At 34.9% G+C, this 22,863-nt stretch overlaps 1 protein-coding gene across 9 annotated transcripts in view; it reads left to right on the top strand.

Moving 5' to 3' along the window:
- Positions 1-22,863, top strand: part of ERBIN (erbb2 interacting protein) — a 108,184-nt gene that overhangs the window by 62,015 nt on the left and 23,306 nt on the right. For 7 of the 9 annotated variants that reach the window (XM_082835759.1, XM_082835758.1, XM_082835756.1 and 4 more), the window contains 11 exons: positions 3,677-3,740; positions 5,712-5,786; positions 8,064-8,208; positions 9,516-9,588; positions 9,890-10,019; positions 10,351-10,466; positions 11,964-12,033; positions 17,010-17,109; positions 20,364-20,485; positions 21,486-21,659; positions 22,484-22,669. In XM_082835759.1, coding sequence (XP_082691885.1) covers positions 3,677-3,740; positions 5,712-5,786; positions 8,064-8,208; positions 9,516-9,588; positions 9,890-10,019; positions 10,351-10,466; positions 11,964-12,033; positions 17,010-17,109; positions 20,364-20,485; positions 21,486-21,659; positions 22,484-22,669 — 1,255 coding nt within the window. The remainder of the gene's footprint in view (positions 1-3,676; positions 3,741-5,711; positions 5,787-8,063; positions 8,209-9,515; positions 9,589-9,889; positions 10,020-10,350; positions 10,467-11,963; positions 12,034-17,009; positions 17,110-20,363; positions 20,486-21,485; positions 21,660-22,483; positions 22,670-22,863) is intronic. The other 2 variants (XM_082835757.1, XM_082835753.1) reach the window with 1 other exon arrangement.

Here is a 22,863-nt window from a genome sequence, read left to right as displayed (position 1 = left end):
GACAAAAGTCAGAATAATAAGTATGTAAAGCCCACCTGAGTCCCAAATTAAGATCCCCGTTTCTATAGTAGAGCTCTTACATAGTACTCATTAGAGAGACTCATAAGGTCTTCATGTAAAGTCTGGTAACTCTTTTTAAGTTTTCAGAACTTGTTTGGTTTTAGTCTGTTGTAAATTGGAAATGGGATGGAGGGCCCCCTACTGGTAAGCTAACATCAAGAGGAGATGGCAGTCCAAGAGCAAATAAGATAAAACTAAAACAGATATACAAACTCAAAATGCACTGGTCTATGTCCATTTATTAAAGAAACGTCTTAAAACACCCTGATTCACTGGTCCATTTTTACAGTTTAGGTAATGGCAAACTACAGACTGGTTAAATCTGTCCCAGAGACTACTTTTTGTAAATAGTTTCACCAGAACCACATTCATTCATTTACATATTGTCTGTGGCTGCTTTTGCTCTACAGTGGTAGAGTCAAGTAGTTGTGACAGAGACTTTATGCAAAGCCTAAAATATCTGACCCTTACAGAAAACTTCTCAGACTTCTGTTGTAGTTTATTTGTCAAGAGTTGTCACCTCTTGATAGAAGCATCTTCAGTTCTCCAGGAGTTAGTTGTTCTGTTTACTCAACTTCTGTAGCATCTTACTTATATCTGTTATGACATTTACTACATTAGCCTAATTTTTAAAATACATTTTACTCTTATCTTACCTGGCCAGCATATTCCCACTGGCACATGTACTTGGTCCTTCCTCCTCCCCACCTCCACCCCCACCCCCCCATGAATGTAAGGCTTTGAGGGCAAGGAGCATATCTGGTTTTGATTCCCAAAAGACTGGATTGCTTAGAGTTTATGGTAATGGTTGTGAGTATAAAGTGGGAATTCTCCATATTGAAATTCAAAAAGGTTTAAATTTTTACAGATTTGGTATTGGCATTGATGACTCCTTAGCTCAGAACTTGACTGCTAAGAGATTTGAATAAACAAGGTGTAAATTGTTTACTGAAACATCTAAGCCTACAATTAATATGGTGTCTCTGATATCATAGGTAATTCACTTATTTTAACTCCTTCTATTTTAAGTCTTTATTTAACTTCAGATTGGGCTCTCTCAGTGTATTTGCAAATATAATTCTTTACTGCTTTCTTTTTAAGACATGATTAAAATATTTGAGGCCTCACAAACTGTAAAGAGGCCACAGTTTTACGTGTTAGGAAAGTCATGTGCATTCAGGTTATATGAGTGGACCTTTTTATGATCCAGGATTAGAACAGTGGGAAAGCTGTTTTAAATACGCAGTTAAATGAAATTTAATACCGTCTTAATACTGGAGAGCACAGTACAAAGAACACAAAGAATGTATATTTTTCCTCTGAGACAGAAGAGAAGGTAAAAATGAGTTAGATACAAAGGAATTTTAGAGACAAACAGGATGAAATTTGAGGGATATTGTTTTTACTTTCTCCGTGAAGTAGGAAGCTGGATCTTAAATGAATAGATGTAAAAATAAAATGAAAAGATGAAATTTTGTGTCTTAGATTTTTCAGGTGTATGAGTAGGACCAGAGTTGCCAGTGTTAGCTACAGCAAGTTGTGATGGAGATGCTTTTAGAATTTACCAATGTATTTCCTCTTTTTTATTACATATCTGTGTCATTCACATTTTCCTAAATCAGTTTTAAAACTTAAATTTCTAACGATATTGTTTGTAATTGAATTTTCTAGTGCACTGCTTTTCTTTTTTCTTTTTTTTTTTTTTTGCGGTACACAGGCCTCTCACTGTTGTGGCCTCTCCCGTTGCGGAGCACAGGCTCCGGACGCTCAGACTCAGCGGCCATGGCTCACGGGCCTAGCCGCTCCGCGGCATGTGGGATCTTCCCGGACCGGGGCACGAACCCGTGTGTCCCCTGCATCAGCAGGCGGACTCTCAACCACTGTGCCACCAGGGAAGCCTTGCACTGCTTTTCTTTTTGTACCCTTTTTAAAAAATAAGTTACCCTTGTTGATATAAAGTGTTTAATTGCTGCATGTGAATTTTCTGTTATCTTGTCATTATAAGAATACTGAATTAAGAAAAATAAGACCATGTTTTCGTCTTTCAATCTTACCCCCTCCTCACAGCCCTCTTTACCTTTCTCAAACGTCGACCTGGTATAGTATTATGGACATAGAAGTTAGTATCTAATCTTTCTTGAGGAAGATCCTGGAAACACCTTTTTGCTTTGTTACAAAGCAAATTGGAACTAATTTACAGGTTTTCAGGACAAAGACAGATGTGAGTAAGGGAGGTAGAATTATAGTACCTCGTAGAACCTGAGAATAGGCACTCAGTAAATCAGAGTTAAATAAAGCAGCTTTGAGAAAAATTGGTGTTGGGAGATGAATTAAATTAGTGTTGATAGAATGGCATATTTTAAATGGAAGGGTTAGGGAAAATTAGCTTTCTCTAATGGTAGGTCAGTAACATAATTACATTACAATTATGATATGTATTCTTATTTTTTTTCACTAAAAAGCCAGATAAATTTAATCAAGTTTTATTTTACTTATTATTACTAATTTGTTGAATTTCAAGAGAAGATAAAAATAATCTGTGTTCTTGTGTCATAATTTAAGGAGTCTGTTGGGTTTTAATGGTGTTAATTTCCTAATTAATATTGATAATATGATGATTGTATTTTGCCATACTTTTGCCATATCCTAAAAAAAATTTAATGTGTTCCTATGGAGTTCCCTGGTGGTCTAGTGGTTAGGATTCAGTGCTTTCACTGCCGTGGCCCAGGTTCAATCCCTGGTTGGGGAACTCCTGCAAGCCATGTGGCACTGCCAAAAAAAATTTAAAAATTAAAAATTAGAAAAAAAAATTAATGTAATTCTTTATCTGGGTAGCTGGTAGCACCTCAACCTATTAAATAATAGGTTTTTCTAAAAATAATATGTGTTTGAATTAATTAGAAATTAGTTTAGTTTAAAAAGTGCCTTCATTGAAGGAGCTATAAAAATACAACTTAGTTTATTTCATCATGAAATCAGTTTGTACATTCTTCAAGTTTCTGTAGTTGCAGAGATATGTTGGTATTAAGTTGGAAGTTAAAAATGGTATATTGTAGTTTAATTTAAAATAAATGCAGTCTACGAATTATATTTGTGATTCATTTAAAACTTTATTTTGATTTGTATTGAATTTAATTTGAAAATGTGGGGAACAATGTAATATTTACTGTTCTTGGAATTTTGAATGTTAATTTTCAGTTAATTATCTTAAAGTTTTACAAATATATCACCAGTCTTGAAAAATGGTAATTCATATGAAGCTGCCAAACAATCTAATCATTAGTTAATTTATACTATCTGAAAATTTATTTTGTGGAAAAAATGGAAAATCAGTTACTCGTATTCTGGACTGGGGGTTTAAATTTACTGCAATTACTTCTTAAGAATAGAAATAACCTGATGAGAAGGCAAAATTAGAGAATAATTGATAACTTATTTCATTTTATTTAGAAATTAAATATGACTTTTTTTCTTAGAAAAATTTTATTTTATCAACATTTGAAAGCTTGTATGTTATTAGATAATACATAAGAATATTTTACACTATAAATTTTAAAAGATTCCATGTAATTGATATTTTTGTGTACTTAATTCTTTATTAATCCATTGTGCATAGAACCATGAATAGACTGACCCAGCTGGAAAGACTGGATTTGGGAAGTAATGAATTCACAGAAGTGGTAAGTTCTCACCAACCTCACTATCCATAAGTCTTCATTTGATCAAGAGCAAAATGTGAAAATTAATGTGTTTATTTCTCTGCATTTGTAAAGTATAAAATTGGGTAAAGATACACACATATTTTAGGGAGACAAGATATGAAAATTTTTAACAGGGAAAATTAAACAGATAACATCTGAAAGGAGTGAGGGTAAAAATGTAAAATTAATGGGAAACCCATAGAAAAGGTATTGAAAAGTTTTTAGGCACAGGAAGTAGAAACTTTGAAAGATTATAAGGGAAAAAGTTTCATCAGACTAGAATGCATCAGGAAAAGTACTTGTGAGTCAAAAATAACTCCATGGGAGTATTGCTTAGGAATTTACTCAGTGATAAAGTACTTCTCTATAATTTTACTTAATAGCTAAAAGGAAAACATTGAGTGAAACAACTATTATTTTTGAGTTGGTAATGAGACCTCAGGATCGTGTTTTTGCTTTGTATGCAAAGGAGTATGATGCTAAATCAAAAAGGAAAGAAGTATGTAAGCAGTTTTTTGTCTTCAGTCATTGCTCCAAGAGAACTCAGAAAAATAAGCTAGATATTCTTTTGAAGAGGAATTCATTAACAATATCATCATCATTAAAATTTTTACATTATGTTTACAAGCTTGTTTTTTTAAATTGCTGTTAAGTTACAAGTGATAGTCTTAAGAACAAGAATTTCTCAGCACCACCAGCTGCATGATTGCCCTTTGGATACTGTATTGTACATTTGCTCACTAAATAGACAGCTTTTCAGCTGAAGTCACTGGAGGAGCATGGTGGTTTTGGGTATCACATGTTTTTTTCTAAAATATGCTATTTTATATTCTTTATTATATTTTAATTGAAGCTGGTATATGATGACTTTTACTCTGTGTTGTAGAAGTTTTTACTCCTTGTGAAAAAATGAATATTCTTTGCTTCCTAAATTATCTAACTGTTGTACATTTTCTCAATATTTGTCTTATATGTGTTAATCTATTTCCATATTAACTATTTGAAAATTCTAAATTATTTATTTTATGAATCAGAGCATCATACAGCATCATTAATTTTTGTACCATTTCCATCTTCCAACATTACACATTTAAAAAAAAATTACTGTTAGAATTGTAACAGGTAAAGCACAGAAAGAGATTTCTTTTAATACAATTTAAGCCTAGAATTCTTACCTATACTTAATGTTAACAGTAAATCTGAATGACATGCCTTTTATATATTACTCATGTTATTATGGTGATTAGATATGATGACACTCCATGCCATCATACTGTCAATGATTGGACACAGGTTTGTGGGATGACAGAAATATCTTCAAATGATGCATTCAGAAGAGCCTCCAAGGGTGAATACCTAAGAGCAAATTTTGCCTGAATGCCAGAGTCTACTACATCTTTTTAATTTTTTGGTCCTCAACGTCATGTTATGAACAGTATTCTACCATGTAATTGCTGGAAGCTGAAAATAACACAATACACTTATCATATGATTATGCCTTGGTTTACTTACCTTTCGCTTATTATTGGACTTTTAGGATGTATATTGCCTTATTTTTTCCTCCCTCTAGGTCATCAGAGAATATCTTTTTTTTTTTTTTAAGAGTCCCTAAAAGTCTACATCTTTTTACAGATAATGATTGAGAGTATCTTTTTATTGTATTCTTGAAAGTAATGGGTCTTGTTTTATTTATTAATTGTATAAATACTTGAGCCTGTTATGTAATCAAAAGCTTAAAGGAGTTTTCTGTAATCTGTTATGGAATATCTATTGAGTAATATTTGTGTGATAGCTATAATATAGTGGAAAGGCTTGAGTCTTGGCTCTGCTTTTTTTTTCCTCATTTTTTAAAGTGAAACTTATCATTAGAAATTCCCAGGGGAGCTTCTTTTGCCAAATAAATATATTCAAGTAAATTAATATATTTCCCCCTCCCCCCAATCTAAATAGCCTGAAGTACTTGAGCAGCTAAGTGGATTGAAAGAATTTTGGATGGATGGTAATAGACTGACTTTTATTCCAGGGGTACGTATATCAAATTTTAAAGACTTTCCTTATTGCTGTCTATCCTTTGCATTTTTATGAATTATACATTTTCAAATAAGTTTTAATTAGTTTAAAAATGATTACTTAATTCTTAATACTGTTAGATAGAAACAAATTACATTTTTTAAAATTGTCAACATGTTCCTTTTTTTTTTTTTTACAGTGTTGTATTAGTTTCAGGTGTATAGTAAAGTGAGTCAGTTATACCTATATGTATATCCACTCTTTTTTAGATTCTTTTCCCATATAGGTCATCACAGAGCATTGAATAGAGTTCCCTGTGCTAATCAGTAGGTCCTTATATGATATTTGTCTTTCTCTGTCTGACTTAGTTCACTGAGTGTGACAATCTCTAGGTCCATCCATGTTGCTGCAAATGCCATTGTTTCATTCTTTTTTATGGCTGAGTAATATTCCATTGTATATATGTACCACATTTTCTTTATCCATTCCTCTGTTGATGGACATTTAGGTTGCTTCCATGTCTTGGCTATTGTAAATAGTGCTGCAGTGAACATTGGGGTGCACGTATCTTTTTTTTTATAAATTTATTTATTTGGCTGCGTTGGGTCTTTGCTGCTGCACGCATGCTTTCTCTAGCTGTGGCAAGTGGAGGCGACTCTTTGTTGTGGTGTGTGGGCTTCTCATTGCAGTGGCTTCTCTTGTTGCAGAGCACAGGCTCTAGGCACGCGGGCTCCAGTACTTGTGGCACGTGGGCTCTAGAGCACAGGCTCAGTAGTTGCGGCGCATGGGCTTAGTTACTGTGCGGCATGTGGGATCTTCCCGGACCAGGGCTCGAACCCATGTCCCCTGCATTGGCAGGCGGGTTCTTAACCACTGCGCCACCAGGGAAATCCCCATGTATCTTTTTGAATTATGGTTTTCTCTGGATATATGCCCAGGAGTGGGATTGCTGGATCTATACCATATTTATAGAGCAAAATATGGTAGTTCTATATTTAGTTTTTTAAGCAACCTCCATACTGTTCTCCATAATGGTTGTACCAATTTACATTCCCACCAACAGTGTAGGAGGGTTCCCTTTTCTCCACACCCTCTCCAGCATATATTGTTTATAGATTTTTTGATGATGGCCATTCTGACCGGTTTTGTAGAATCAAAACCGGTTTTGTAGAAATGGCTTTGTACAATCAAAATTGTAGTTTTGATTTGCATTTCTCTAATAATTAGTGATGTTGAGCATCTTTTCATGTGCTTTTTGGTCATTTGTATGTCTTTTTTGGAGAAATGTCCATTTAGATCTTCCACCCTTTTTTTGATTGGGTTTGTCAAACACATTCTTGATTAAAATTTTAAAATTTCTGTAATAAATTTTTGTAAAACACAGTTGACCCATGAACAACTCAGGGGTTGGGGGCACTGACCCTCTGTGCAGTCAAAAATCTGTGTATAGGGCTTCCCTGGTGGCGCAGTGGTTGAGGGTCCGCCTGCCGATGCAGGGGACACGGGTTCGTGCCCCGGTCTGGGAAGATCCCACATGCTGCGGAGCGGCTGGGCCCGTGCGCCATGGCTGCTGAGCCTGTGCGTCCGGAGCGTGTGCTCCGCAATGGGAGAGGCCACGGCAGTGAGAGGCCCGCGTACCGCAAAAAAAAAAAAAAAAAAAAAAAAAATCTGTGTATAACTTATAGTCAGCCCTCCCTATCCAAGATTCCTTCATTGTTATGGGGTTCCTCTTCTGGATCTGCGGTTCTACATCCACAGATTGAACCAACCACAAATAGTATGGTATTGTAGTATTTACTGTTGAAAAACATCCATGTGTAAATAGATTTGTGAAGTTCAAACCTGTGTTGTTAAGGGTCAACTGTCACTCTCTTTTAATGCCATGGAGTGTGTCCTGCCTAGCGGTTGCAGTTGACTTTATATCTTATTTCATTTTGCCCAGGGAATTGTTGAAGTAAGCTATTTTCCATGTAGTTTCTTAGCAGCTGACATTGTGTTCATTCTCAGAACTAAAGACATACGAATCCCCATATTTGCTCTTCCCCTTTCAAATGATGGGCAGCTAAGTTCCCAAAGAAAAGTATATGTCTGTTGTCACTCTGCTGGGCTAACATTAGTAGGAGCTCTTAGCTTTATTACTGAATACTTTACTAATAGCATTAAAAAAAATTATGAATCCTCTCATATAAATACTTAATTTTAAATTATAACTTGGCATTAGATTTATTATCTAAACTTTTCACCACTTACTGTTGATGGAGTCATTAGATTTCCTTTTTTTTTTACTTACAGTTTATCGGTAGCTTGAAACAGCTCACATATTTGGATGTTTCTAAAAATAATATTGAAATGGTTGAAGAAGGAATTTCAGCATGTGAAAACCTTCAAGACCTCCTATTATCAAGCAATTCACTTCAACAACTGCCTGAGACTGTTGGTTTGTATTGCTCTCTAAATCATGTAATTAATGTTTGCTAATATAAAATATGAGAAACTTAATGCCATTGTTTGATTCAGACCTTCCATATATCAAATTTCATTTGTTATGAGATAGTTTTACTGTTCTCTGAAGTCATAGATCTTATTTGAATTTTTTTCTGATGCGATCAGTTATACAGTTTACGCTTTTGTTGACATTACTGTTTTTCTTTACTTTAAGGAAATGTCATTTTTATCACTGCAATAAAGTTTAAATTCTTTAAAAGAGTTTAATTTACCCAAATTTGGTTTAACTCTTGATCGTGGCCATTATCTAGTAACTTTTTTCAATCTTACCTACATTTTAGACTCACAAGAAGACAGCCAGATAAGCAAAATCCTACGAAAATCTATGCAGTTAACCCTTGAACAACGATGGTTAGGGGGCCAACCCTCTGCGCAGTGGGAAAATCTCATATAATGTATAGTTGCACCTTTGTATCTGCATTCATATCCTCCCTATCCATGGTTCTGCATCCATGTGTTCAACCAACTGTGGGTCATGTAGTACTGTAGTATTTACTATTGAAAAAAATCTGCATGTAAGTGGATCCGTGCACTTTAAACCTGTGTGTTCAAGGGTCAACTGTGTTTGTGTAATTGTGTGTCTGATGATGCATCAAGGAAATTGAATTATCTTAAAGAACCAAAAACTTAAATCCTGGCATCTTCACGTTGTTTAAATATAAAAATCAGAATTATTTTTACATATTTTTCAATTGAATTACATAACTGTTTTAGCTCAGGTTTCATTTTGCAAACTCTACCATAATTTATTCAACACTTTTAATTTTAAATTAAACTCCGTTTTTATTGTTTTAGTATTTAGTATATGTACAATATGTAGAATAGTTTGTTATACACTTAAGAAAACTATGGTCATAGTACCACTTCTTTAATCCATTGATACCATAAGTTTGTATTGTGTATCTTCACTGTGCCATCACGGCATTGTTTTAAGGAGCATGGCTACCACAGTTAGCAAAGGGAGACAAAAAGTACATACTTTTATGAAGCTTACATTTTAGTGAGGGTTAAATCGATAAATATACACTACTGTTAAGAGGTAGTATGTATGTGAAAATTGTAAATACAGGGTGAGGGAATAGAGAATTGGTGGGGTTGGGGTGGTATCTTTTTTAGATATGTTGGTTTTTAAAAGTTCTTTATGATTCATGTCAAATGTAATATGTGCTCACATTGACTGTTGGTTGACTTGATTCTAGTTCAAGATGGAAAATTGTATATTATTTCTTCCCTCAATAGGTTCATTGAAGAATGTAACAACTCTTAAAATAGATGAAAATCAGTTAATGTATCTGCCAGATTCTATAGGAGGGTAAGATTTTTGTGTATTAATAGAACTAGAAGATTTTTCTTTCGGTTCAGCATGCCATATATTGTTTTCAGATAATTGTTAACACCTAAAGGAGATTCCAAAAACATTTAAATAAGCAGTTGGTGGCAGGTTGGGTTTATTTATAATGAAGACAGGCTGATTTTTTTATAGGTGAACTGTAGTGGAAGTAGATTTTCTCTACGTTTGTTAAAGTCAAGTTCAAATAGTCATATGTTCTTAAGTTTTGAATGATATACAGGAAATCATTTGTTAAAATATGTGCTTTCTTTTTTAATTAAAGGTTAGTGTCAATAGAAGAACTGGATTGTAGCTTCAATGAACTTGAAGCTTTGCCTTCATCTATTGGGCAGCTTACTAATATAAGAACGTTTGCTGCAGATCATAATTACTTACAACAGTTACCCCCAGAGGTACTGTATTTAAAATTTATTTTGAATTTTTGTATTTCTAATTATTAATTATAGCTATCCAGTGTGGTTTTCTTTATTTTCAGAAATAATTTTGTAACTAAGTTATTTATTTTCTGAATAATAATTAGCTATATTGATTTTCAAGAGATACCTAAATACTTTTCTTCATACATGGAAGTTAATAATTGAAAAGGGAAAATATAATTCCTTTTATAAATGAGAAGAGTATTTTTTTTTTGAGTATTTTTTATAACTTTTGAAAATGATACTTTACTTAATGTCTGTTAAGCAGTAGGCGAAGTTTTGATCCACAAGTCTGTTTCTCTTTCAGATTGGAAGCTGGAAAAATATAACTGTGCTGTTTCTCCATTCCAATAAACTTGAGACACTTCCAGAGGAAATGGGTGATATGCAAAAATTAAAAGTCATTAATTTGAGTGACAATAGGTTTGTAACAATGTAATTCATCATTTGGTTTGTAGAAGACATCTATTGGATGAAATTAAAATTTCATTATATGTGTTAGAAAATCTAATGCATGTTTTTCTTTTCATATATATTTTTGGTTTTTTGTGTAGAATTTTCATTTGAAAGAATGATTTAATTTTACCTGATGTTAATTATCGTACTGTGGTTATTTGTCACAGTTCATTTTATGTTGACTTTAGCTATATAGTGTTAATTATCTCCTTATAGTAGCCATTTTTATTTCTAAAGTCAGATCTTCACCTTAATACTGCTGTTGAACAAAGCAGCTTTTAATCTAATCTACTCCTTGTATTAATGTGGGCAAAGGTGTGATTAGACACCCACTCAAATAATTTTGGACAACACAGCCAAGGTATAGAGCAAAATAGATCACAAACTGGAACAGTGTTTAAGTTAACAGATTGTCCATAATTTTTTCTGATGTAAAGATACTAATAGTGATAAAAGAACATTGTAATGGCATTTTTACATTTTGCTTTTGTAGTATCTTACAAAGTATTCAAAACAGCCCTATAAAATAATAAATGGATATTCCCATTTTATGGAGGAGAAAATTAAGACTCAGATTTAAGGTGATTCACATAGCTTGTAAGATAGAGCTTTAATGTAAACTCAGTTTTCTGACTAGTTAGGGTATTTAGACTGTTCCATTTTATTTAAGAAGAACTACTGTCCCTGCCCCTCCTTTTAAATTATTAATTATAGCTATCCAGTGTGGTTGAAAACTAAATCATTAAAATTAAATCCCTTTTAAAATTAAATCCTTGTTTCAGCCCATACTTTGTCCCCTAAAACTAGATCCCTAAGTTCCAGCACCCTAGGTTTCTAGAGACCTAGATGCCCTAGGTTCCTTGAAAGTTAGGCATAGAATAGATAGGCATAAGACAGAAGGTTTAAGTAGGGTGCTGTTCCAATTTAGCATTCTACTGAGTATTGCTATTACTTTGTTTTTACTCATTATAGTGTTAAAATAGTCTTCTTGAGTATGAAAGTGCTGGGTCACAATGAAATAAAAAGAGTGCAGTATTTATAACAAGCTCTTACTCAGAGTGGTTCCTATAACAGTTTGTTCTCTGTAAAGGCAAGTAAAACATCCAAACCAATTTTATGAGATATTGTTTAATTTGTCCTTGCCTTTGCAGTAAGGTAGGGATAGTTGCTAGTTTTTCTTGGCAGATAATTTTTTTTGAGGTTATTAGATTATCCATTTCTTCCCCCAGTAAAATTGATTCAATTGAAGAATTATATTTTTAAAATTAATTCTTATAAAACTGAATAGTATTTTGTCTTATATCCTGTTCAAAGACCTCTACTGGGTTTTCTCCTGAATTAAATGTTTTTCTCCTATTTTCATATGCAATAATATAACATTGTTTAGAAGACCATTAGATCTAGCTCTCATTTTAACATTTCTCATTTTTAAAGTTTAATTTTTGTTTGTATTTTTTCCCACAGATTAAAAAATTTGCCCTTTAGCTTTACAAAGCTACAGCAATTGACTGCTATGTGGCTCTCAGATAATCAGGTAGACATTCTGATTTTGTAAATTGATAGAATTCCAGTTATTCTATATGATTATGCATTCTAATTTACTTAGGATTATTTAACAGCAGTTCTAATCTGGTACACATGTAAAGACACATGTATAAGGAAAATACTGGAAAATACTTAGATACAGATAATTTTTTGTGAAATATGTGTAGATTCATGAACGGTAAGTCCTTTGGGGCTTGTCTAACTTCTGTATCTGTAAAAAGATAGATTAGGACAGAATTCTCCCTAACTTTTTAACATTTTTATAGAGACTCTCTGTGGCTTATATCTGTATAAATTTGATTGTTATGCTTCTAATCAAGCACTTTGACAAACCTTGAAAAAGTATTTCTAAGGAATTTAGACTTGTTCCTTGGACTTCCCTTTGACAAATTTATTGAAAGCTTACAGCTCTGGGAGCTGGAGTTATACTGATGAAGCAAATAGAATCTTCTTACATTCTCATTGAGTTTACATTCTCATGGGAGACAGAGACAAATAAGTAACTACATAATAATGTTTCAGAACTACAGAGAAAAATAAAGTTTGATAGGCATTGGAACAACCCTGCTATTGGAACCCTGATAGCAGGGTTGGAGTAAACATCCTATTTTAGATAGAGTGATTTAGGAAGTATCTGTCTGAAGAAGGGAACAGTAAAGCAGATTCTCAACTGAAATTAAGAGTGAGCCATGCTGGGACTTCCCTCATGGCGCTGAGGTTAAGAATCTGCCTGCCAATGCAGGGGGACACGGGTTTGAGCCCTGATCCAGGAAGATCCCACATGCTGTGGAGCAACTAAGCCCGTGCACCACAACTACTGAGCAACTAAGCCCATGCGCTCTAGAGCCCGTGAGCCACAACTACTGAGCCCACGCGCCTAGAGCCCGTGCTCTGCAACAAAGAGAAGCCACCGCAATGAGAAGCCTGCACACCGCAACGAAGAGTAGTCCCCGCTCATCACAGCTAGAGAAAGCCCACGTGCAGCAACGAAGACCCAACGCAGCCAAAAATAAATAAATTTATTTAAAAAATAAAATAACTTACAGCTCCTTTCAAAAAAAAAAAGAGTAATAGGATTAAAGAAAGGGGAAGAGTGTTCTGGTTAGAAGGAATATCATGAGCCTAAGCACTTATTAGTGAAGCAGTGTAGTATATTCAGTACCTCTACAAGTGGTTTTATAACTAGAGCATAACTTGTGAGATGGAAGAGTGGGATGTGAGGCCACAGAGGTGGACACAGATCAGGTCATGGAGGATCACATATGCCATACAAAGGAACTCACATTATATTTCAAGGATGGCAAATAGATTTTTTTAATCTTGCATGTCAACTTTGATAAATTATGATTTTTTTAATGGATTCTAAGGTCATATTCAGGCTCAGTGGAAAATTGTTGTGATTAGGGTGACTAATTTATTGTCTATTTTAGGATACTTGTTAGTGAAAGGGGCCTCTTTGATAAGTGTCAGAATAGCAGGTGTAAAATGGGAATGTCCCAGGCAACCTGGATGTTTGGTCATTATTGTCATGGTCAATTATTCATATATGTTATCAGTTTAAGAGAAGTGGTCCTGGGATTACATGTCAACCCTACTACAGGAGGTAAGAAAGCTGTGTAACACATGAGCAGGCAAGTGGCATGATCAGACTGATACATTAGAAAGGCTTTGCAGGCTGCATTATGAAAGATGGATTTAGCAGGAGGTGGTGCCAAGCGGGAAGGCCAGAGAAGACCTATTGGAGGGCATTGCCATACTCAAGGCAACAGAAAGTGTTGGCTGAAGTAGAGTAATGATAACAGGGCCCAGGAAAATACTGTCTATTTAGGGCATAACTTAAAAGGTCACATCAGTGGAACATGTGAGGAATGCATGTATGTGAGAAGAAAGTAAAAGCAAAGATGAGCCTCAGAGATGTGGCTTGAGTGACTAGGTGGATATTGTTGCCATAACCAAGATAGAGAACCACAAGAGAAAGAAATCTGTTTATGGGAAGATGTGAAGTTCTGGTTAGGTTTATTGAGTTTGAAGTACCTTTGGTGTATCCAGGTAGGCACGCATAGAACAGTTCAGGTGGCCTTGGACCACCCCCATCCCCACCCGCACCCACACCCATCGCCTTGTTTTAGGCTGTGGTTTCTGTGCTCTTGGTTTTTCCACTTTCTAAATTTTTAACCTCCAGGGGTTCTCAAAATTGCTCCTGAAGGCATGATTTTTCCCCAGTACTATTATAGATATATTCCTTTCATTTGTAAAATGTATTTAAAAGACTTGTAGCATGAGATGTGTGTTCAGTCCATCATCTTAATCACTTTTTCTTGAAAGTGGTTTCATAGCTTTTTATTATTTTGTCAAAAGGGGTTATTGTCAGATTATATTTTTATATGTTAGGGATGGATTAATCCTGAGGAATACTAACATTTAAGTGGCAGGCGGGTTAATAGGCTTAGAAAGAGTGGCCATACCTCTATGGCTGCTCTTTACAAGGAAAACTATATGATGGTGTTTTTACGTTAAGGGTGAAGCAACTGGCCTAAAGGAAGGAGTTGCAACAGGATAAATGCCAATGAGAGGTTCATTCAAATGAAGTCTGAAAAATATCCATTATATTTTGGCAAGTTATACCTATCTTGCCAACTTATCTTGACTATAGCTAATGCAGTTTTAGAAGTATATGTCAAATACCAGATTGAAGTAGTTTAAGGAATAAATAAATGAGAGAATGGAGACATATGAATGTTGATTAGTCTTTTAAGAAGATTGGATAAGAAAGAACAGGAGTGGAACATAAATTGGTAGCTAGGCACAAGATAAGAGCATGTTTATAGGTTGTTGGAAAGAGGCTCTATGGAGAATGAGATTAAGGATATTAGAGAGTGATGGATAACTGGAATGGAAGCTGATGGAATCAAAAGCTCTGGCAGGGATTCTTAACGTTCTTGAAGGGATCCTGGGTATGAAGTTTGTGAGAGGGAGGGCTAATAATCTACATGGTAAAACTCTTAGAATGTCGCAGTTTCCAAACTCTTAGCAGTTCTTTTTTTTTTTGCAGTACGCGGGCCTCTCACTGTTGTGGCCTCTCCCGTTGCGGAGCACAGGCTCCGGACGCGCAGGCTCTGCGGCCATGGCTCATGGGCCCAGCCGCTCCGCGGCCTGTGGGTTCTTCCCAGACCGGGGCACAAACCCGTGTCCCCTGCATCAGCAGGCGGACTCTCAACCACTGCGCCACCAGGGAAGCCCCATTCTTTTTTTTTTTTTTTAAAAAAACATAGAATTTACCGTTCCTTTTTTTAATTAATTAATTTATTTATTTATTTAATTTTTTAAAAATTAATTTATTTATTTTGGCCGTGCCGCATGGCATGCAGGATCATAGTTCCCCAACTATCCCTGGATCCAGGTTCCAGGGATCGAACCTGGAGCCCTAACCACTGGACTGCCAGGGAATTCCCCTTCCCAGATAATTTTTGTTTTTTTTAACTTTTATATTTACCTATGTAGTTATATTTAGTGATGTTCTTTTTTTTTTCTTTTTCTTTTTTTTGGCTATGCCGCGTGACTTGCAGGATCTCAGTTCCCCGACTAGAGATTGAACCCAGGCCATGGCAGTGAAAGCCCGGCATCCTAACCACTAGGCCACCAGGGAACTCCCTCCCAGATTATTGTGTCTATCTAAGTAGACTTCTTTCCTCGTTCCAACCCACTCTTCATCTACTGAGAAATCACTGGGCTAAAAGTATGGCTATGTCATCTACATTTTATATCTGTGGAATTACCCATTACTGTGGAAAGATTTGGCATAAAAGAGTCAGAAATAGTTGGATACTATCAGGAGGTCAGTGGATATTAGGAAAGGAGCTAGAATGGTTGGGGCAGGGTTTGATCTCCCTCAAAAGAAGAGGTGTTTATAATTGAGAGAGGAGTAATGATCTCATAGCATTTGTAAACACTAACTCTACCACCTGAACTAGAGTTTAATGAGGTGTGGGAGAAGAAGCAACCTGTATCTGAGAAGGCTTCAGGGAAGTGCTGTCCTTGGGAAAGGAGTAGATCTACCATTTTCATTATCTGAGGAGGTCAAGGAAAGTTTTCAGTGAAGATGTTTGAGATGCAGGGCAGTATCTCTACTGTAGAAGAAGGATAGGGGCACAGAGAAAATGTTTGAATGGGAGTAAGATTATAGGATGGCATTAACTAGCTGCACAGTTTTCACAAGAGTAAGTCCAAAGAATTAATTGATAGGGTGGCAGGTGAGGGGAGGATTTGGTAGTTCCTGCTTGTCTGGAGTTAGCCGAGGCTTGGATTGGTAGGATGTTAGGTCAGTAGGCTGGCAAAAAAGTATGAGTTATATTAAGAAGTAAATTGAAAACAATAACCAGTTAGGAAAAGAGTCGTAAGGAAAAATGAGGTCCAAAATAATTGGGTTTTCTAGTTCTGCCACTTAGTAACTTGTGTCTTTAATGGAGAAAGGAGACACAGGGCAGAAAAGAGGTTACAACTTAGTGTTTAAGTACTCTGTTTTCAGCTAAAATAAACCTGCAGATAACTAGACTAAACCTTCTAAATCATTTCTACAAAAGCATCTTCCCAAAGGGGAATACTAGAAGGGGCAAAATAATATAAAATGGAAAGGCTTAGTTTTTGGTGTTATTAAAATCACTATGATAAGTAATTATTGGACTCTGGATGTACTTAATATATGAGAACTTTTAAAACTGTATTGGTGATCAGTGATAATTGCAATACAGTATGAGTTTGCTTTGTATTAAAAGCTAAATTTTATTTTTTAGATTTGTATATTGTTTCAAATCTTAAAGTTTTATTATGTATGTTAAAAACATTTTTGGGGGTAACCTACACATTGATACTTTATAGAAAAAATGGTGAGTACTTATTCAGAGGTATTGCTGGATATGTATTTGCTTTAGGATTATTGAAAACTAAACATTTATTTTCTTTCCCTAGTCCAAACCCCTGATACCTCTTCAAAAAGAGACTGATTCAGAGACCCAGAAAATGGTGCTTACTAACTACATGTTCCCTCAGCAGCCAAGGACTGAGGATGGTAGGAATTTAAGAATCTCTTTTCTTTTAAAAAATAAATACAAATTACAGCAAAGGTGTAAAGTGAATTTTAAGTCTCAAAGACTTTTACTAATTTGAAGAAAATTTGGAGAATTGGTTAATGAAGTTCTCTGAAAATGGGAAAAAGAGGCAATATCTCAGCATTATAGATAGTTGAATTTAGAAGTATGTGTATACCATATGTTTCCTTAAATGACTCCTTTGATTTTGTTAGATGCATTTTAGTGTGGGAGAGGCTTCAACAGGAAAGTATAAGTTTATAATATTCTGAGTCCTTCTAGAGTTCATGTGTTTTTTAAAGTATTTCACTATGGGTATTATAAGGAGAGCACTGTAAGTAGTATACTTAAAATACTGAATCAGAAACTACATTTGGTATGGTCAGGCAGGTGAATTTCCTTTCAACTGCAAGAAAAGCTTTTTCCTTTATCACAGTGTCTCTAAGAAATAGATGAGTCAGAAAACAATGTCCTTGAGGCGGAATTTTTTAATACTTCGAGAGTAGATGCTTCACATTTAGTTCATTCCATTTTTATTACCACCTATGTGCTAGGCATTGTGTTAGATCTAAGTTTTTGGTCTTTGTTGTTGTTCTTGGCCGTGCCGCATGGCATGTGGGATCTTAGCTCCCCGACCAGGGATCAAACCTGCGCCCCCTGCATTGGGAGCGTGGAGTCTTAACCACTGGACTGCCAGGGAAGTCTCAGATCTGAGTATTTAAGATCTTAAATCCTTGCTTTCAAGAAGCTTATGATGTAAGAAGGGGATAATGATGAATAAATTTGAAAGAAAGGCATGGTATCTTGAGCCTAGTTAGAAGAATCAGTCTTAAACAGGAAAAGGCGAAGTATGGATCCACCTAACAATAAATTCATAACTGAGGGAAACAAGGTATCGGGGAGCAATATCAGTCTGAGAGTTTTCATTGCATTTATTTTCTCAGTGAAGTCAAAGAGAAAATTGCCTCTAAAGACTGGGGAAAAGGCATTTGAGGGAAGTGGTAGTGATTTGGAGTGGCAGAGCAGACTGACTTAGAATAAATAGAATTCCTGAGCAGCATTGAAGATGGAGCAAGGAAGAGGGAATACCATAAATTTGCAGTGGTTCTAAGCAACAAGGTTATGTCATTTTTCTCTGGTTAAATTCCAGGGCAAAGAAGGTAGGTGATTGAAGTACCACGTTACAGACTTATTGCATAGGTATGAAAAGGGGGCAAGAAAGGTGAGAATGGTGCAAATAATATATCATGAAATCTAAGGTGAATAGAGAAGGAAATAAAACCTAGAGTGCTTTTACAGGAAGAAAAAGAAATGAGGTTAAGGAACTTGATGTTTACCAGCAATAATAAGGAAGTGAATGATTTAGAAGGACAAGTGTAGTGGTCAGGGAGGTGGAAAAGTATTACAGAAGCTAAGGTCTTGAGTATTACCGTGATTGTGAATCACATGGGTGAAATGCAGATGGACATTGGAATTGAGGGCATCGAGGAATTACGAAATTATAGGGTTGAGGTGGGTTCATCGCACATTTTCATCATTCAGGATTTTGGCAGGTCGTAGGTAGAGAGAAACACTTTAGGCAAATACTAGAGTCCTCAATGAATATGCCAGTGTGATCAGATCTAGTGGCATCTGAAATGCAGAAAAAGTGATGTTACTACCTGATGCCCTGAATCGCAAAAGATGTGAGATTTACACTAAAGGGTAGAAAGTGTAGGTGACCAGAAGTTGACAGGAGTGAGAGGCATGGTAAAAGTTTCCTTTGGGGTTCTGAAAAAATTCTGGTGTAAAATTGCTTTGATGTAATCTAAAACTCTTAGAGATTTCTGGGCTAGGCTGGTGGAGTCTTAACCCCCATCCCCACCCCCAGTACATAATGAACAGTATTGGGATTTGGAAGATTATTTCCGAATGCCAAACCTTGAATGAAATAATTTATATATTACCATGTTACTTTTTGTAGGGAACTGAGGGAACTGCACAAAATCACATATCTATAGTGTTTTAATTGTTAGATTCTCTTCAGGAATCCTTCTGGTAACAAAAAAGCCTGAGGTTGGGAGGAGAAATCTTCTCGATCCTGGAAATAGACTTTGTTGGAAACTGTTGACTCTGCTTGCCTTTCCAAGTATACCACAAAAAGTATGTCAATAGGGTTTCCCAGGAGTTTGAACCACGTTGGACAAACAAACAAGAGCAAACACTCTAATTCATTTAATATTAAGCAACAACACAAAGCAATTAAAGTTTTGAGTCAAGTAATGAAAACAAAGAAAAAGGTGCATCTCAAAGCTTTATTCCTGTTGTTAGTATTTGGTTTCATGGCATTCTTACTTTGGATATGAGATTAAAGAAGGTTAAGAAGCCCAAAATAAGGGCTAAAAATAAATGATAATTATGGCTAGTTTTGCATAAATAATCAAACTTACCATATTTGGGTATTCCAGGAATTTCAGTTTTTATATTAACTAATTTTAGGTGCTTTTAATCCCTTTTGTTTTCTTCTAATGGGCAGAAAATAAGTTGTGGCTTTATTTTGTACTACACAAACTTCTATAAGGTGATATATAATAGGTGGATTAATTTTTAAGCTTTTTTTAGTTGCCTAATAAGCAAAAAGATGTGACAGTTGTCACACCTTTAATATTAATATCAGACAGCAGGATATGTAAGTATTGAGGTTATGTTAAATTTTCAATTTTCCTTAGTTTTGATAGAGAATATCTTGTAATTACTTTATTTACATAGTAAAGCTATATATAATGTTTCATGCAAAGATGTACTTACATGCCATCGGGGTAGTCATTTTTTACCAAAATATTTCCCTCTTTCTGACTTAACACCCCTCCCCCAGTACATAATGAACAATGTTGGAATTAGGAAGGTTTCTGAATGCCAGAACCTGGATGAAATAATTTATATATTACCATGTTACTTTTTGTAGGGAACTGCACACAATCACATATCTATAGTGTCTTAATTGTTATATTCTCTTCAGGAATCCTTCTGGTAACAAAACAAGACAAATCAGCTTTAAGGAAGAAAAGATATGTCATTGATATTGTGAAGAAATGTTGGAAACACAGCCTAGTTGTTAGTGTAGCATTTATAGCTGCTGACATTGACCGGTCTTGATTTATCTTAATGAACATACCTCATAAAGAAAATTATGAGCAAGTAATAGTTTTTCATAATTATAGTAAAATACAGTGGGGTTTTGTTTGTTTTTCTCTAGTTATGTTCATATCAGATAATGAAAGTTTTAATCCTTCATTGTGGGAGGAACAGAGAAAACAGCGGGCTCAAGTGGCATTTGAATGTGATGAAGACAAAGATGAAAGGGAAGCACCTCCTAGAGTGAGTCTATTCTTTTTTCCTTCAAATTTTGAACAGGTCTGCTGATATTTATTGGGTACTATATAGCTAATCTGTGCTATTTTGCCCTCAAGGCACTTGAAATTTTATTAATCCAATACATTTATCATGTGAAAGTATTCGAGAACAATATAAAATTATGCAATTAAAAGCCAAATTTCATAGTGTGTATAAATATAAGAGAAAAACAGGTTATTATTTCCCCCTTTCCTTTCTTTAGTGATTTATAGGGATAAAGAACTCTTTGATATGAACATTTTGTTTCTTTGTTAGACTGTGTTGCAGTGATAGAAGTAGCAAATACACATTTCCTAGTTACTTATGGATGTAATTTTTTCCCCTTATATAATAAAACTAACTGAATCCCAGAAAATGATAATTGGATTAACCTTAGAAGTGTGTGGTTCCCAGCACATAAGTCATAATAATCTAGGAATTTTATGTATGTTTGCATAAACATCTAGCTGGAAAACGTATATCTGTTTCAAAGCCAAGAGGTGGTGTTGGCAATATCCACACCATATATCTCCAAATGGAATATATTTAAGTCTACTAAAAAAAAAGCTTTTAAAACATTGAAATCTGTAACTGTGAAGTTTTCGATTATCGATAAAACCATACTTTTATTGAGTCTAAAATGCTTTCAAAGGCCTATCATCTGTCTTCACAGTTACCCCTATGAGCAATGTAATTAAGATGGATTATAGATTAAATTTTGAGATTGACATTAGAAATATTTATCTGTAGATAACTAATAAGGACCTACTGTATAGCACAGGAAACTCTAGTCAGTACTCTGTAATGGCCTATATGGGAAAAGAGGAATCTAAAAAAGAGTGGGTTTATGTGTATGTATAACTGATTCACTTTGCTGTACACCTGAAACTAACACAACATTGTAAATCAACTATACTCCAATAAAAATGTTTAAAAAAAGAAATATTTATCTGTATTTTAAATTGTGCTTATTTTATTTCTCTAGGAGGGAAATTTAAAGAGATATCCAACACCATACCCAGATGAGCTTAAGAATATGGTTAAAACTGTTCAAACCATTGTACATAGATTAAAAGATGAAGAGACTAATGAAGACTCTGGAAAAGATTTGAAACCACATGAAGATCAGCAAGTTATAAATAATGATGTGGGTGTAAAGGTTAGAAAATTCAAAAGCATTGACCAAAACCTGTTTCAGGTTCTTTAAAATTTTTAAATGATAAATGATATAATGATCCTTTTTGTTTACAAGAAAATGTACTTCCAAACTTAGGGCAGTGTTCTCAAATATCTGAACTAAAAGCTTTAATAGTGAGCAAACTCCCTAATTGCTATTATTACCACTTCAGTGTGGTTACAGACTGTCCATATGGGCAGGGGAGTGTCAGCGTAGCCTTTGAAAAATCATTGCCTGAACAAAGAATAAGATAACAAATGTCAGAAAATTCATTCTTATAGAAATACTTTTTCCCCTGGTAATATTGATTCACTCTACCCAGTTTTAATTTTAAATGTAATTGCTATGACAGACCATTGACATTTCCTCGGGATGTTCCTGAAACCTACACTAATCCCTAAATTGTGTGTTCTTTAATTGACACCCCTCCTCCCCCCTGCCATTGTATCACAGAAACAGAAGTCACTAGAGTTACTATATATTCCACAATGAGCAGGAAAATATCTAGCCATCCTGATTTTGAGCATGCTGAGCTAAGTGACTCACTCATAAATACCAGCTTTGCAACTTCTAGGATGAAATGTAGCCTCAGCTAAATTGTAAAGTTTAATGTGGCTCGTGGACCTTTGGGACCACCTGTTCCCCAAATGAGCATTTTATCTGTGAGTCCTACAGATTTCCATGTTTAAAGTTTCTTCAGTTTATCCAGAATAGGAAGATACTAAATTACTGTTAAAATTTCATCTGAACTTTAATACAAGAATAGATATAAAGAATGTGAATTCTTTATCTTTTCTTTTACTTAGACTTCAGAAAGTATTACTCCAGTAAGAAGCAAAGCTGATGAAAGAGAAAAGTATATGATAGGAAACTCTATACCGAAGACCAGTGAACCTGAAGCTGAGGTCAGTCCTGGGAATCCGCCAGTGACTGCAAATATGAAAGCCTCTGAGAACTTGAAGCATATTGTTAATCATGATGATGTTTTTGAGGTATGGCTTTATGATTATTCTGGAGTAGTGATAAATGGTAAGAATTTAATATTGTTGCCAAATAAAGATAGGAGAAACCTGATACTGGTAGCAGAAAATATGCTAATGCATTTGTCATTGAGAAATCTCATAATATTTTCTATACCATTAATTTATCACTTTAAAAATTGGAGTACAGTGGATATAAAATTTTT

Source organism: Leucopleurus acutus (genome assembly GCF_964270905.1).
Source record: "Leucopleurus acutus genome assembly, chromosome: 3".
In the NCBI taxonomy this organism is placed as follows: Eukaryota; Metazoa; Chordata; class Mammalia; order Artiodactyla; family Delphinidae; genus Leucopleurus; species Leucopleurus acutus.
This window is presented reverse-complemented; position numbering and strand designations above follow the sequence as displayed.